Source organism: Symphodus melops, assembly GCF_947650265.1.
Source record: "Symphodus melops genome assembly, chromosome: 12".
NCBI classification, from domain to species: domain Eukaryota; kingdom Metazoa; phylum Chordata; class Actinopteri; order Labriformes; family Labridae; genus Symphodus; species Symphodus melops.
Window position 1 is genome coordinate 17520360 of NC_136702.1, and position 16681 is coordinate 17537040.

Consider the following 16681-nt stretch of genomic DNA (forward strand, 5'->3'; position numbering starts at 1 on the left):
CATGGTAGTAATGGTTTTCTCCATCCCTCCTACACCTTGGACGATCAACTTAACTCTTTCCCCGCCAGAGAATTCTAGAATGTTTGCCAGCCAGCGCCAGCCTTTTTCACCATTTTCACCAATCTTTCAAAACTCACAGAATATTTTGTTCTTTGAATATGTAAATATTGAATACATCAAAAGAAAGACCAGAGCTTCTGCTTTCATACACAAAAAACTATTTTATTCAAACTTCATTCAGTCTTTTTTTATCAGCACTTGAATATCGGCCATTTTCACAACATTCCGGACAAAAAGCTGAGAAAACAGCACTGTTGTAAAACACACTTATTTTCAAGAAAAAAAAGTGATTTTGAGTTTACATTTGGATTCTTTTTACTTTCATTTGACAACTACAGTTATATTTTAAAATAAATAACTAAAATAAATAAAAATGATTACATAAAATTATGAATTTTCTTTGAATAGTGTAGCACTACAACATTTACAAACTATATTACACATTTTTCTTCTCTTATACACTCAGAAATACTTTGTTTTTACAAACACTTAAATATCATTATTATTTTCAATAATAAAACATTAGTTGAACAAAAACCTGATCAAGAAGAGAGACAACTGTGTCTCCCAGGGAAGTGCCTTCTCCGCAATAGGGTTTCATGTTGTAACAGTACCCTGTGTCAGAATCGCAAAGGATGTAGGAATTGAACCCATATTTGACAGGTTTTTGGGGATTGTATACCCTGAACGCTCGCCGTCCACACCACAGAAGCATAACCTCATCAATGCAAATGTTGGTGTTAGGTTGATACATTTGACTGAATTTAGATATAAGGTAATATAAGACAGGGCGGACTTTGTACAACCTGTCAGTGCTATTTGCTGGCCTTGATTCATAATCATTGGAGTGCAGAAATCTCCATATGATTTCAAACCGGTTGTGGGACATGACCTTGTTGAAGAAGGGGGTGGCCAAAATGTCATCTGTAGACCAGTACATTTCAAGGTCAGGCGTACGAATGATATGATGAAGAGCAGCAGCATCATTCAGAGGTCCAGGATTCTCAGTGAAAAGGAAAGTCTTTTGGCTGCCAGTTCATTTCTTTCCACATCAGATTACCTGGACCAGGACCTGAACCTGGCTGGTTTAAAGACCCTCTTGCTTGGTCACCAGGTACTTGACCTCCACCACACCCATAAGATCCACAGGTCCGACCTCTGCCTCTTTGCTGTGATCGACCTGTAAATAATTAGAAAGACAATTTTTTTTATTCAACAGTGTGATGTGCACAAAGAGAGGAACGTTATTTTTCGGCCTCTTCATATCATATCTTACCTCTTTCACCTTGGGCATGTCTGTATAAAGGACACATGGATCTTGAATCCCTGGACTCTGTGTGTAAAATGACAGTAAAATGTCAAACAAATATTCATTTGGTAAATAGTTTGTGTACAGAATGAAAGCTAAATTATTTCTTTTTTATCTTCCCTCACAAATTAGCAGATGCTCTTGTTGTATCTAATAATCATACAATCTTGTTGTATCTAATAATCATACAATCCAAGTAACATACTATCAAACTAAATAAAATATGTTATCATGACTCACCTCTTGCACCTACGTGTATGTCTGGACCTTGGAGACCTGGATCTTGGAGACCTGGACTCTGTGTCTGGAAATTACAATAAAAAGTCCGTCAAAAATTCGTTTGGTACTTAGTTAATGTACAAAACTGAGGGATATGTTATTTCGACGTCACGTTATCATGAATTATCAGATGCATATGCTATCACGGCGAATCAAAAAATAACGTGATCATATCTTACCTCTTACACGTCCTGAAGCTCTGAATGTAGGTCCTGAATCCCTCCGCTGCTGCTGACTTCATCCAGATCAGTTTCACGGAGGTCAAAAAATGATTTATCAGAGTCTGTATCGATTATTAACTCTGTAGCTTCCGCAGCCAAATTTCTCCTTGCTGGCGCCGGCATGTTTGTACTGTTCAAGAGCTTTTATCTCATATTTATACGGCTAATGTTTACTTTTTGACGCGCGTCAAACTCACATACAGACTGATAGAACACCGCCCGCTGGAAAATAAGGACGAAGAAAATGTTTTTTTTTCTCTCTACTTTCCCGCGGGTGGTCTTGTTTGTTGGTTTTTGACCCCACAGTCCTGTAACTTTTTCACAACATCCGTCAGAGCGCCCCCTATCGTATTACACTGAAAACACCAAATGACGGAAATTTCCGTCAATGGCGGGGAATGAGTTAATGTTCTCACCATTTAGTTTGAGACACTCTGCTGCCTTAGTAGAGATATAATTAGTATCTGAAGTGAGATCAATTAAGGTACCAACTAGTTGGCCGGAGTTTGTTGTCACATCCAACAGCATCATTATGGCAGGACACTCTTTTGGCTCACAACCATTGCTGGCACACACTTTTGTAAAGGCTTCCTTGAACTCTGCTCGCATCTCTGGGGAAAGTTTGGCAAGGAGCTCCTCCTGTTTGTTGGTTTGTCCAAGCCCCCTTTTCATCAATTTAGCATCGCTCTGCTCTGCACTCTTTTCCTCTTTTTTCTTGATTTGTGGCTTCGGATAGAGCAAGTAATTATGGTCTGAAAACCCCTCTTTCTGACAGTCCTCCTTTGAGCATAGATACTTTTGTGTGCAGCAACCATCTTCACCATGAAGGCGCAGGCACTTGAAGCATGCTCCTGCTCTCCTCATTTGAGCCTTTTCCCCTGTCAGATTGAGCTTCTTGAAGACCTTGCAGGCGAACAGCCTTCCTCCATGCTCATCGTCTCCACATGCAATGCATGAGCTTAGTTTAGAGCCCTTTTGGGTGTTTCCTGATGACGTGGCTCTGGTGAATGCCCTCTTTTCTTTTCTCTTTTCACTTGACCTCTCAGTATTGTCCACTGGACTAGGCTGTAGATGGTCTAGCTCTTCGAGAATGTCCTCCTGCTTTTTCAAGTACAGCAGTAGACAGTCGAAGTGGTTTCGTGGTGAAAACCCACTTCCGGGGTCATTTTTGTGTGTTAACCACTTTTCTTTCAGGGAATCAGGAAGCTTACTTTCAATAGACTGCACGACCACTCTGTTCTTTACAGCATCTTCCTCGCCTAGGACTTGTAGGTCACGAAGAGCCCTCTCCACAGCTTGAATCAGTTCAATTGTCTTCCATGGATGGTTTCCCTTTATGGGTGAAAGTCCTTGCACTTCTTGAGCAATCAGCAGCACTATTTTTGGCTTATTTCCATACTTGTTGTATGAACACATCCTTAGCGGATCCACAGCTGGACAATACAAGGTCCCTCTTGACTTTTTCATCTAAGCTTCCCAAGAGATGGAATTTCTTCACATTTTCCAACCCTTGAGGGTTTCCTAGTTGTTGTAAGTCCTCCCATTCAGCTTTCCAGCGGTAGTAATCCCTCATATTACCAGAAAACATGGGCAGGCGTGCGTGGGTGGACTGTTGGCTTATCAGAAATCTCATGCCAACTTTTCTTTCATTTGTCTTTGCATTTCCTTGCTCTTCTTTATAAAAGAAGAACCATGGTTTATGACTGTTCGGATTTCTTCATTTTTGCCTTCCGAAAACGCTCATCAGGAAGCACAATGTTACAACTCGTGTTTTTTCCTTAATTCTTTATTTTTAAGTTAAATGACCACAAGTCATAAACCTGAAATACAAACAAACAAATATTATTCAAATAATATAATATAATGAAATCAAAGAAGCCTGCAAAGACATTAAAAATGTAACGAATCTTGCTTAAACAATATAAAACTACGTTACCCAGAATGCCTAGTGCCGAAGGAGCATGCGCACAGCGACTCTAATGTTTCTGGTTGCTATGGACGCTGACACAAAGACAACATGCCACCCGTGCTTCCTCTAAGTGATTTACCCACACAAACGCAGCATAATGAAGCGGCACTACACCATGAATCACCAAACTAAATCACCACCATCACCACCGCCACCAGAAACGAGCAGATTGATCAAACAATCGCTTCCGCGTTGCCAAGCGCTCGCGTCTCGCGAGCTACCGGCTAACATGCTATTCTTAGCCAGATAACACACATCGATTTACAGTGCTCACACATAAAAGTGACTTTAACAAGGGTTATTTAGGCATTGTGAGAAGTAGCAGTTGCTTACCAACGGGCTATATGCTTCTGATGATGGTTTTAGTGAAAGTGAATCCCAGGTGTCATAATTAAAGTGTTATTGAAGCTGCGCATGCGCACACAACATAACATGCCTAAGCATGAATGAAACTTAAACTTTTTTTTTTTTTTCTTCTAGTTAAATAAACATCAGGCTCATTTTCATTTGAGAGCCAAGGGTCTTAACATAGATAATTCCAGTAGCAAGATAACAAGTCCTGTACTGTTTGCTTGTGCTCCTCACAATTAAAAGGATGTTGCTTTTCCTACAGTTCAGCCTTGCCCAAGACAATATTGAATAGGAAGAACAAAAATGTATGTTTACATATTGATGTTGACAATTATGTAAGTGCATCGAATACGTACGTTGCTGGTCTAAAAGAATTCAGAGTCATCTTCACGCAGGAACAGGAGAGAGCATGGATAGTCAGACTTCGCCTGATGTTGACATCACGTGTTTCCTAGATCAAGAAAGGGAATAATTGGTTATTTCTTATTGTTTTAAGAATCCATTATCAGCCTTAACTGTAGGTAAAAATGTAGTTTCTACTTATCTGCTGGTAATAAATCTGAAGGATCTTGAGCAGCGCCTCTGCTGTCTTGCCTGTCCCCGAGGCCTTCTGCCTGTACAAGGCTAGCAGTGCTGTTGTGTGCCTGTCAAACTGGCTGTAAAATGTGTTCTGCAGGTTCACATTTGTGATTCGGTGAAACTCAGCAAACACCTGCAGATATACAAACAAATGAATGTATAAAGATTTAGGCAGCAGTTTGAACAGTAACACATTATGTATTTATCACTTCTTTATGGCACATGGCCTGCTCTGTGATGAATAAGAAAGAAAGTTTTTACCTGGGTCTCCATTTTTAGGGCTGGCCATCTTTCCAAAAAGGCCCCCACCTGTGGACTTCCTTGCACAATCTCTTTGCGGCTAAGGGCAAAGGTCCTCTGCATGAGTTTTTGAATCAACATGTGATAATGGTCTGTCTTTTCAACTTCTTGAATAATTTCTTGTCTCATTTGTTCCAGAGAGGTCTGGTTTTCTCCTCTGGGAAAATCGGGTAGGTAATTTATTTCTGCTCGTCTAGCTCTTTTGATGTTGAAATGGGGAGGCTCACTGTCAGGGTGGTTTCTGCTCCGTCTGCCTGCGTTGATGGAAACCTCTGCACAGCCCGACCTGGCCAGCTTAGACCGATAGTTACCCATCTTGAACTTCAAACAGAACTTCCATCCGTACCATCCATTCCTGCTTCCAGGTTCACAGAGACATTGATATGCCGTAACCAACGACTCTGCTACCATACCCACTTCCTTGTCATTTGGGTATGGTTTGAAGCTGTACATTATTTCTGCCATGTTTTCCAGAATGTTGTGCTTCTGTGACCTTGTCAATTTCACAGTCTTTCCAGATCTTTCAAACAGTGTTTCCTTCTTGAAGTACATGCTCAACTTCAAGAGAAAAAGTAGGCAGAGGGAAACAATCTGGCCAATTCTTCTGACAATGTGTTAAAGGAACATGCGGGGAGGATGTCCGTATTTGAACTTGCAGTTGAGCTGGAATCATTTTCAGATCTGATGACTTTCAATGTGCCCTTCTCTGGCACCTCTTGAATATCTACAAGAAGGCTAAGTTGTCCATCAAAGTCTGGATCCTCATAGTACAAGGTAAAGTCACTGTCCAGTCTTGGCTTGAATCGTTCTTGCATTATACTCCGTAACTCCTCTACTGACTGTGGTCGCTCAGTTAGAGTGAGCTTCATTGCAATATCTGTGGCAACAAATAAACAAAGCACAAATTTCAAAGCACAAAACTAAAATGAGTGGAGTGCTTGTTAGCTCGAAAACATTTCTTGTTATGTCTTTCTGCTCCTATATATTTTGCCAACAAAAGTTCCCCGTTTTCGGCCGAAACTGTGCAAAACAGGGCATTAGCTCGGTTTGCTAACGTTTAGCGCATTAGCATATGTGTACAAAGTAGAGCGACATAATGACTAAATAACGTTCCTGCTGTTCGCTCAAGGTATTAGCATGCTAGCGTTACAGCTCCTTTTAACATATAAGAAACCGTGTGTACTCACCACAACTGAACACAGCCCCAGACAGTTCACCTCTCTGATGTGTTTGTGTGTTTGTAAATAAAACGGCTGTTTAGTACTTCTCCATCACTTGCAAGAACTTAGTTCAGTGTCACCAATGTAGACTGGGTTAACAAGCATGGCCAGCGCGAATCTAAACAACGTGAGCCTGAACGTAGTCGATGACGTCATATGCCGTGTCCATCTGTATACTCAAAAAATATAATTTAGACTTGGATATTGACTTCAAAACATTAATCCATAAAAAATTAAAACCACATCACTTGTTCAGAGAACTCAACTATTTCTTGTTTGGTTAACTAATGAGCTGTATTTGAGTGATGTACCCTAAATGGCTTTCAGTTAGTCATACTATTCAGGTTGACAGTGAGCTATTCAGAGTGCACCTTATATATCTTTTTAAATGCTGTTTTCTGAAGATGTTAATTTGCTTTACTTGAAAAGAGGGCCTTAATTTTTTTAGTCTTGGACCTCTTTAATTTCAGAGAAAAGTGGGTTATTTGACTCTGCTTGCACTTTTTTTCCCCTTAGGTTCACATTTTCTTACTAATCTGAAATTTAAAGTTATTTGCCTAGGATTACTTTCATTTATGATCAAAGAGTGAGCATTGCACTCTGTTAAACATTTCCTACATAGAAAATTGACAATAGATAGAAACCATATGAAAATGTGGACATAGGGGAAGGCTATAAGACACAAGCTGGACCTCGGTTCAGACCTTTTACTTGAAGGAAATTTGTAATAATTAGACCTTGGAGACATTTAATTGAATACCCCTGCTGTAGGACTTGATTTAGCAAATGTGGCAGTTGACTGATTATTCATAGTTGTGAAGGCTCAGTCTGCTGTGTGAAGTAGCTAAAGTTTGTGTAAAAATGCCATTCACAGCTTTTTATTCTTTTAACTTAAAAAGAAGTTCATGTTCAAAAGCCTGAATCATGTCAGTCAAGGTGCTACAACTGTACAGTTGTTAAATAAATGGCTTTATTGGGATTAAATTAATAAAGATGACTAAAAAAACATACTGTTATTGATGAAAATCTAAAGAGTTCTTGAAATGTTTATCTCATCCCAGTATATCTTACAATAATATCTTAATGAACAGTAAGGTTGCAACTTAAGACATAGATCAGTTAAAGGCAGGGTTGATAATTTTCTCCAGATGCGTCTTTTAAGATTATGGTTGAAATTGTTTTTAGGTCCTGACAGAAATGAATAATTCATGTGCTCTGAAAAGGAACTTCAACCAATGTCTGCACTCGGTTCAATTTTGATGAACCAATCATGCCACCCTGTCTCCTACTCGTTCTCTATCCCATGTATGCATTAGCTGACATCCAAGTATGAGCTGAGGTCCGCTTCTGGAACAATGGCACTCCTGCATGTAAGTGAGGGGTGTGGCTTTTGAGGGACCACAAAGTGCAGGGGGAGGGTGAAGATGGAGCAAGGAGGAAATGCTCCTGCTTAAGGATCAAGAATTGTTGTAAATCTAATTTTCTGTGAGCAATGAACTAATCGGTTCACATATTGATGACAATATATTACATTTTGTTATTTTCTTCCACAGTTCATTAATAAATCATGAAGCAATCAGAGTTGAATTATGTCAAATTGTGCTGTTGGAAAGTTGCAATTTAAGTTCATTTTAAGTTCCAGGTTTTAATACAAATATTCTCTTTATGTGTCCTTTCTTGCTTGCAGGGCAGTGGGGTCAATGTATCGGGGAGGAATGTGGCTCTGGTGGGGTTCAGACGAGGACAATATGGTGTGTCCACACAGAGGGTTGGACTACCCACTATTCTCACTGCCAGCACATAGACAAGCCAGAAAGACAGCAGGACTGTTTTAAGGTCTGCGACTGGCACCAGAACCTCTTTAAATGGGAGGTGTCAGACTGGGGCCACTGTGTTCTTGTCCCTTTTTTCAACACACTTAATCTTAGAACTACTGAGTGCATTACTGCACAGCATGGCATTCAGGGACGCAAAGTCAACTGTGTGCGCACTCTAAATCGTACCACTGTCACTGCAAGGATATGTGAGTTTTTTTCCCCAAAACCCCCTGCAGAGCAGGCATGCCTCATCCCCTGCCCACAGGACTGTGTAGTGTCAGACTTTACATCCTGGTCAAGATGCAGCAAAACGTGTGGTGTTGGCCTGCAATACAGGACTAGATATGTCCTGGCCACACCATTGTATGGTGGAGCAACCTGTCCAAACCTGACTGACACAAGGTCTTGTTTTTCCACTGTTCACTGCCCCTTTGGAGAAAATGAATACCATTACAGCCTTAAGGTTGGGCCCTGGAGTCATTGCAGACGCCTACATCACAAGGATGCCCTGGCAACAGACAGGACTACATTGGACTCCAATACCAGCGCTGAAAACAACACAGTCACACAGCACAAAGATGTTTCTCAGCACTACTTTCGTCAGCACCAGCAGCGGTCTATGGCACACAGGTACCCAATGTCATGGGAACTGGAGGTGGGATACCGTACAAGACAAGTCAGCTGTACACGAAGTGATGGCAAAAGTTCTATACTGAGGTAAGCCAGTCTCAAGTGATGCAATGTAATGCATTTCTCACACACCCAACAAGTTTAACAAGTCAACATGTCCTACTCACCAAATTCTAGAAAATCAATAGGGTAGGATTTCTCATCCATATCCTGACCACATACACTAATCACTAACACCTGCATGGCTGTACACGGCCTTAAAGGTCTACAAGGGGACTTAAATAATATAATAAAAGAATTTCTTCAAGGCTTTGCTCAAGGGGACCCAGGCAGTGCCCAGCAGGTGGTCTGGCACCTCTCCAGCTCCTAGATTAACCTCCATATTTGTTCTCCCCCGGGACTTGAACAGACAACACTCGGATTCCCATCCCAAGTACCTACAAACGGTGATACGCCCCAAAGTCTGAGTGAAGCAGCATAAGTAACAACAGTTAGCCGAACAACACTGTAATATGTGCCTTTTTATCAATGCTGTGTTTAGTTCAATTCAATATCATATCAAAATCAACAAAAGAGCTGGGAACAAGAACTAGTACTACTAGTACTGAGAGTTATAGCAGCAGTAGTAATACAACAGAAGACATAATGCAGCGGAGTTATTACATGCACAAAGATTGTGTGGGAAACTAAGGGAATAAAGGTCACCACCCCCTCCCACACGCTCAAGTATTATACTGATTATATTCTGCCGTGTTCTCACTTCAGCACTCTCAGACGTTCAGCAAAAAAACAACAACGAGGAGGAAGTAGAATTCTGAATAAAGTGCAAATAATAAAATGTGCCTTTATGCGTTCACAGATGGTTTCAGGAGGTTTTCTGCAAGTGTGAAAGCAATTTTACAGTGTTTAAATGAGACACATTAAAGAAATTAATTATTTTTTCTTATGAAAGAAACTGTAGCCTTTTTAATGAGATGTGTTCCTGCTTCTAAACAGAAAATCTTTCCAATTATGCTGATATGTTATCTGGAATTTCTGGAGTAGGGTCAGTCTGCCAAAAGTGGTCTGTTCCTGATGTATAAAGGACATGTATTTTATAAAGGACATATATTTTATGTCCTTTAGGTGTATTTTTCTGGGTTCAGGAGGGTAGAACAAGATATAAAAAATCATCATTGCAAGTTAATGAAATTCAGCTCAATTGTAAGCCATGGACATGATTAAAATTATGTTTTTAAAACATTTCATTTGTTGTATTATATTGTATGATTTTCTTTTTTTTCTAATCTTCTTAATCTGTAGTTTATGTACAAAGGACAACTACCCCTTAACCTTCCAGGCTTGTGTGATGCCGAAAGACTGTCAGATGTCTGATTGGTCATTGTGGAGTCCATGCTCGAAGACCTGCCGGTCCACTGACATGTCTCCTGGTTACCGCCTACGATCAAGGATTATAACACACATTCCAATTGGAGGGGGCAAACAATGTCCTGCTCTTGAAGAAAAAGAAGCTTGCAACATCATAGGAGACTTACTTCCAAAGTGCCCAAGGTAGTCTTAACAGTGAAAGTTCATGCATAATATTCAGATGGTGTCTTTGTATATACAGTTTAAAAGAATAAAACCAATTTGACGATTTTTAATTTTTGTGTTTCTCTTAGTAGTTTCACCTTAAAATTAAGAAGGCTGCAAATATTCATTAGTTGACCAATACAGTACTTTGAGTAGAATTTTACATTAATTCAGTTATCAAAGCACAATGACCTTAGCTTACCTATTGAGGGAACTTTTGCTATTTTATGACTTAATGTGAGTCTTAGTGTAAATGTTTGTTTTAATGTTACTCAGCCTCTATAAAAATGTTTTCTGTCACTATACTGTTGGGAGTTTCGGGCATCAGTGAGAGAATTTTATCAGATATTTGGCAAATCTGGGAACACATTCCTTATCAAGAAATGTCTAAACAAATGTGTTTATTCAGGTTTCTTATAGCAGATATAAAAAGATTTATAGGGGACATGAGGAAAATCTATTTATTTGGATAACCTGAGTGTATACAGACCCACAAAATTTTAAATAATAAGACACACAAACCCATTCAGAGTGTTGTGAAATATCTGGTTTATACAGGGTCACAAACCTCCTGTGGTGCTTGATTTATGTTATATTTTGACCAAAGCACAGATGTTGTGATATTGCACAATTGCGGCTGGCACAACAGGAGCGGTCTATGGACGGGAGCGTCCGTGGAGGGTCTGAGCGCCCAGCCACGCACCTCAAAGATTTTCTAACAACGTGGACGTCTTTGTGTCGACTGCGTTGCAGTGATTGTCTACAGAGCTTTATGACGTTCAAAAATTTCTGCACTTTAAAAATGGAAGCGTTCGAAGAGATGTGAGAGAGTACTAAGGTCCATTCTGTCTGCTCTGACCGCATTCAGTATGAAACGACTCGACTGCTTTTTTGACTGTTCAACTGATTGTTTGATAACAATAGCTGCACTTAAATACAAGCCTGATTGTTCTGATAACAGGCATGAGCATTTGAAAACACTTTAATGAAACATCCATCCATCCATTTTCTGCCGCGTCGTGGGGGCAGCAGTCTAAGCAGAGACACCCAGACTTCCCTCGCCCCAGACACCTCCTCCAGCTCTTCCGGTGGGACCCCAAGGCGTTCCCAAGCCAGCCGAGAGACAAAGTCTCTCCAGCGTGTCCTGGGTCAATCCCGACGCCTCACACTCAGTAGAGAACCGCCCCATTGTGCTGAAGGTCTGGGTTCGATGGAGCCAACAAGACCACATCATCTGCAAAAAGCAGAGACGAGATCCTGTTGTCCCCGAACCGGACCCCCTCCGGCCCCTGGCTGCACCTAGAAATTCTGTCCATAAAATTAATGAACAGAACCGGTGACAAAGGGCAGCACTGCCGGAGCCCCACACTGTGTCTGCCTTACAGCCGGCAATGCGAACCAGACTCCTGCTCCGGTCATACAGGGACCGGACCGCCCTTAGCAAAGGGCCCCGAACCCCATACTCTTGCCATGAGGGACACAGTCGAATGCCTTCTCCAGATCTGCAAAGCACATGTGGACTGGCTGGGCGAACTCCCATAAACCCTCGAACACCTGCTGGAGAGTGTAGAACTGGGCAAGGACGAAAACCGGACTGTTCCTCTTGGATCCGAGGTTCGACTAACGGCCGGATCCTCCTCTCCAGTACCCTGGAAGACTTTCCCAGGGAGGCTGAGGAGTGTGATTTCCCGGTAGTTGGAACACACCCTCCAATCCCCATTCTTGAAAAGAGGGCCCCCACCCCAGTCTGCCAGTCCAGAGGCACTGTCCCCGACCTCCACACAATGTTTCAGAGATGTGTCAGCCATGACAGCCCCTGCACATCCAGAGACTTAAGATACTCAAGGTGAATCTCATCCACCCCCGGTGCCTTGCCACCAAGGAGCTTGCCAACCACCTCGGTGACTTCGGCTTGAGTGATGGACATGCCAACCTCTGAGAACTCAGCCTCTGCTTCCTCAGTAGAAGACTGATTGAGGAGATCCTCGAAGTATTCCTTCTACCGCCAGACTACATCCCCAGATGAGGTCAGCAGTTCCCCACCTGCACTGTAAACAGTGTTGGTGAAGCACTGCTTCCACCTCCTGAGGCGACGAACGGTTTGCCAGAATTTCATCGGGGCTGCCCGAAAGTCCTCCTCCATATCCATAAGATATAGGTGATGCAGATGTGGTGATGACAATGGTCAGGAATGTTCATTTATGCACAAATTTGCTTCTCTCACAATTTATATACAGTATGAGACCTATTGTGAATTTGGTCGTGATGGTTTATTTTTTTCAAAAACTGCATCCCCTCACTGGGGGGGAAGGAGCCTGAGCTTGTGCAGGAGATTGAGAGGTACCGGCTAGATATAGTCGGGCTCACCTACACGCACTGCTTGGGCTCTGGAACCCAGCTCCTTGAGAGGGGCTGGACTCTCTACTTCTCTGGAGTTGCCCGCGGTGAGAGGCGGCGGGCTGGTGTGGGCTTGCTCATAGCCCCACAGCTCAGCCGCCAGGTGTTGGAGTTCACCCCGGTGAACGAGAGGGTCGTGTCCCTACGCCTTCGGGTAGGGGACAGGTCTCTAACAGTCGTTTCGGCCTACGGCCCGAATGGCAGTGTGGAGTACCCGGCCTTCTTGGAGTCCCTGGGAGGGGTGCTGGACAGTGCTCCGACTGGGGACTCCATTGTTCTACTGGGGGACTTCAATGCTCACGTGGGCAGCGACAGTGAGATCTGGAGTGGGGTGATTGGGAGGAACGGCCTCCCTGATCTGAACCAGAGTGGTGTTCTGTTATTGGACTTCTGTGCTAGTCACAGTTTGTCCATAACAAACACCATGTTCGAGCACAGGGATGTTCATAAGTGCACGTGGCACCAGGACTCCCTAGGCCGGAGGTCGATGATAGACTTTGTGGTCGTGTCATCTGACCTCCGGCCGTGTGTCTCGGACACTCGGGTGAAGAGAGGGGCTGAGCTGTCAACTGATCACCACCTGGTGGTGAGTTGGATGCGCTGGCAGGGGAGGAAGCCGGTCAGACTCGGCAGGCCCAAACGTGTAGTGAGGGTCTGCTGGGAACGTCTGGCTGAACCCTCTGTTAGCGAGGTCTTCAACTCCCACCTCCGGACGAGCTTTTCACAGATCCCGGGGGAGGCTGGGTGCATTGAGTCCGAGTGGACCATGTTCTCCACCTCCAGTGTTGGGGAAGCAGTGCTTCCCCAACACTGTTTACAGTGGAGGTGGGGAGCTGCTGACCTCAACTGGGGATGTAGTTGGACGGTGGAAGGAATACTTCGAGGATCTCCTCAATCCAACCTTTACATCTTCCACTGAGGAAGCAGAGGCTGAGTGCTCAGAGGTGGATTCGTCCATCACCCAAGCCGAAGTCACCGAGGTAGATGGCAAGCTCCATGGTGGCAAGGCACCAGGGGTGGATGAGATTCGCCCTGAGTATCTGAAGTCTCTGGATTTGGAGGGGCTGTCATGGTTGACACGCCTCTGTAATATCGCGTGGAGGTCGGGGACAGTGCCTCTGGACTGGCAGACCGGGGTGGTGGTCCCTCTTTTCAAGAAGGGGGACCGGAGGGTGTGTTCCAACTACCGGGGAATCACACTCCTCAGCCTCCCTGGGAAAGTCTATTCCAGGGTACTGGAGAGGAGGTTCCGGCTGTTAGTCGAACCTCGGATCCAAGAGGAACAATGCGGTTTTCGTCCTGGCCGAGGAACACTGGACCAGCTCTACACTCTCCAGCGGGTGCTCGAGGGTTCATGGGAGTTTGCCCAACCAGTCCACATGTGCTTTGTGGATTTGGAGAAGGCATTCGACCATGTCCCTCGCGGCGCCCTCTGGGGGGTGCTCCGTGAGTATGGGGTTTGGGGCCCTTTGCTAAGGGCGGTCCGGTCCTTGTACGACCGGAGCAGGAGTATGGTTCGCATTGCCGGTATTAAGTCGGACCTGTTCCCGGTGCGCGTTGGCCTCCGGCAGGGCTGCCCTTTGTCACCGGTTCTGTTCATTACTTTTATGGACAGAATTTCTAGGCGCAGTCAGGGGCCGGAGGGGGTCCGGTTCGGGGACCACAGGATCTCGTCTCTGCTTTTTGCAGATGATGTGGTCTTGTTGGCTCACCCAGACCTTCAGTGCCCAGACCTTCAGAAACTGTAACTGCAAATATGTCACAAACTCCAAGCATGTTTTCAGCTGAAACCATGTTGTCTATAACACCACATCATTATTTATTTAAAAGGGAAGGAAAGACTTGAAAGCTTGAAATATAAAAGTGAGTTGTGGTAGATATGGCGATATACAAACCAATAAAAATTAAAGCCATATCATTAAAGTTATGGTAAATCTTAACACCATAACATGTAAGAAAACTTCACAAGATAAAAACATAAGACATTTCATAAGTGACGGCGATAACTGTTATTGCTCTCCCTAAATGATGTCTGATCTGATGAAGAGGGACTGGAGGTGTCCTGATCTTGACCAGCCACTGGTCTACCGCCTTCTACTGCTCTCTCCTTGCTCTCACCCTGATTCTTTTCAGCGGCTGGCCGAATCATTCTCATTCTTCTGCCAAAAACTTCTGAATTCCCACCTGAGACTGACGATGGAAATTCCTATTTGGCTCATTAGCGCCACTCGCATTTGGGCATGGAATTGCATCCACCTATAATCTGATCATCGCTCCCAGACAAAGGGGCAGATGAGTGACAGGACAGGGGCACCTCAGGGGTCCAATCAGATTTCAGCTGGGGACAATGCCCGTGTGGCCTTGCCCCTAGATCCGCCACTGCTGGGTGGTGAGTTTGGGTTGGGTTTGGAACAAGTGCTCCATATGTGCTCTCTGGATCTCTAGATTGACTCCGTCTGGTAGGGTGAGTTTGATGATGAGCAGGTTGTTAACAAAATTTGCCATTGAGATGCCTTCTATATTTTCCGGTACTCCATAGAGCCTTATGTTATTCCTTTTGGATCTATTCTCCAAGTCTGTCTGTTTTTCTTGCAACTTACTGTGTTTATTTAGAAGCAACAGGACACTGTCTTAAAGAGCATATTGAAGGTTAAATTGTTTTGTAAATTAACACTTCACATTGTCTAATAATGGCTGTAGAATAAGTACATTATTTTTCTATGTTCTTCAACACTAAAGGGCTCTAATTTAATGGAGAAAGTGGCTGTTTTTAGTGTAGCTGTTTAGAACTTGCTTTTTTTTTCAACAACACGTCATATGACGTAACATAAAGGAGTTGCCTTCTGTCACTCTGCTTTGATCTGCTTTGTGTACGTGTATGAATGAATGAAGACTTTATTGCCCCTGGGGGAATTTGTCTTGCACCAAAAGCATTAAAACACTTTACAAACAAACACTTATAAGACAGCATATATAAGACAGCACAAAAGAATAAAAGCACATAAAACACACTAAAGCATCACATGATTAAAGAGGTGTAATAATTGTGGTAGTGAGTGAGAGCAGACAGGACACCTCCGTGCAGCACAGACTCTTCACTGCTGAAGTCATGGGCTGACATTTCCCACACAAGCACCTATCAAACTAAAGTCACAGCTGTTATCTCGCTGTCTTTGTCACTATGGTCACTATTGTGATGACTTAAAGCGCACAGCGATTTCGGGTATGTCCGATTATAGTTTGGAATTTGCGCTGCGCACATTTAGGGGCATAGTGTATGTGGCTTGATTATTCACAGTGTGTTTTGGCTGAATTATTCCCAGAACTTCCAAAACAATCGAACAGACAATTGGGAGGAGCCTTCATCATATAGACTTAGACTTAGACTTAGACTAAACTTTATTGATCCTTTGGGATGACTCCCTCAGGAAATATGAAGAGCCAACATACAGTGGAAACCATAAGGATCCAGATCTGGGAGGAGGGGAGCTGGAGTGGTAAACAAAGGTCTGGCAGAAGAACATGCAACACAATCAGCAATATTTAAAGATCTGATAGTATATGACATCCATTCTAACCACATGTTTCTGTCCCCATAACCAGTGACTAATCTTACCACATCCTGTGGGGACAGGTCAGAGACATCATAAGCTATAACTCCTTCAACTTGGTCAATGGTGGAAAACTTTCTAGCTGCTTGAGTGGGTTTGGATACAATTTTCTTTGATTCGTGTGTTGTAATCTTTATCAAACCTTTAGGATCCGTGCCTGCAACCTCTACCCCAAGTATAAACTCTTATCTTCCATTACTCCTTTTCCTGGACACATTGGTTTGGTGGAGTGAAAGTAAGGCCCCCTTTTCGGATATGGGTTTTCAATAATGCCCGCAACAGTCAACAGATGGGGATTATAAGCCCCAAAAGTTTTAGATGTTACCTGAACCCTAGTAAACTGTATGGCAGATTTCATAATTTTTC

At 43.2% G+C, this 16681-nt stretch overlaps 1 protein-coding gene across 6 annotated transcripts in view; it reads left to right on the top strand.

The window, feature by feature from the left end:
- The window catches only part of thsd7ba (thrombospondin, type I, domain containing 7Ba), a 419860-nt gene that overhangs the window by 221347 nt on the left and 181832 nt on the right, over positions 1 to 16681 (top strand). For all 6 annotated transcript variants that reach the window (XM_079357145.1, XM_079357149.1, XM_079357150.1 and 3 more), the window contains 2 exons: positions 7976 to 8822; positions 10038 to 10286. In XM_079357145.1, coding sequence (XP_079213271.1) covers positions 7976 to 8822; positions 10038 to 10286 — 1096 coding nt within the window. The remainder of the gene's footprint in view (positions 1 to 7975; positions 8823 to 10037; positions 10287 to 16681) is intronic.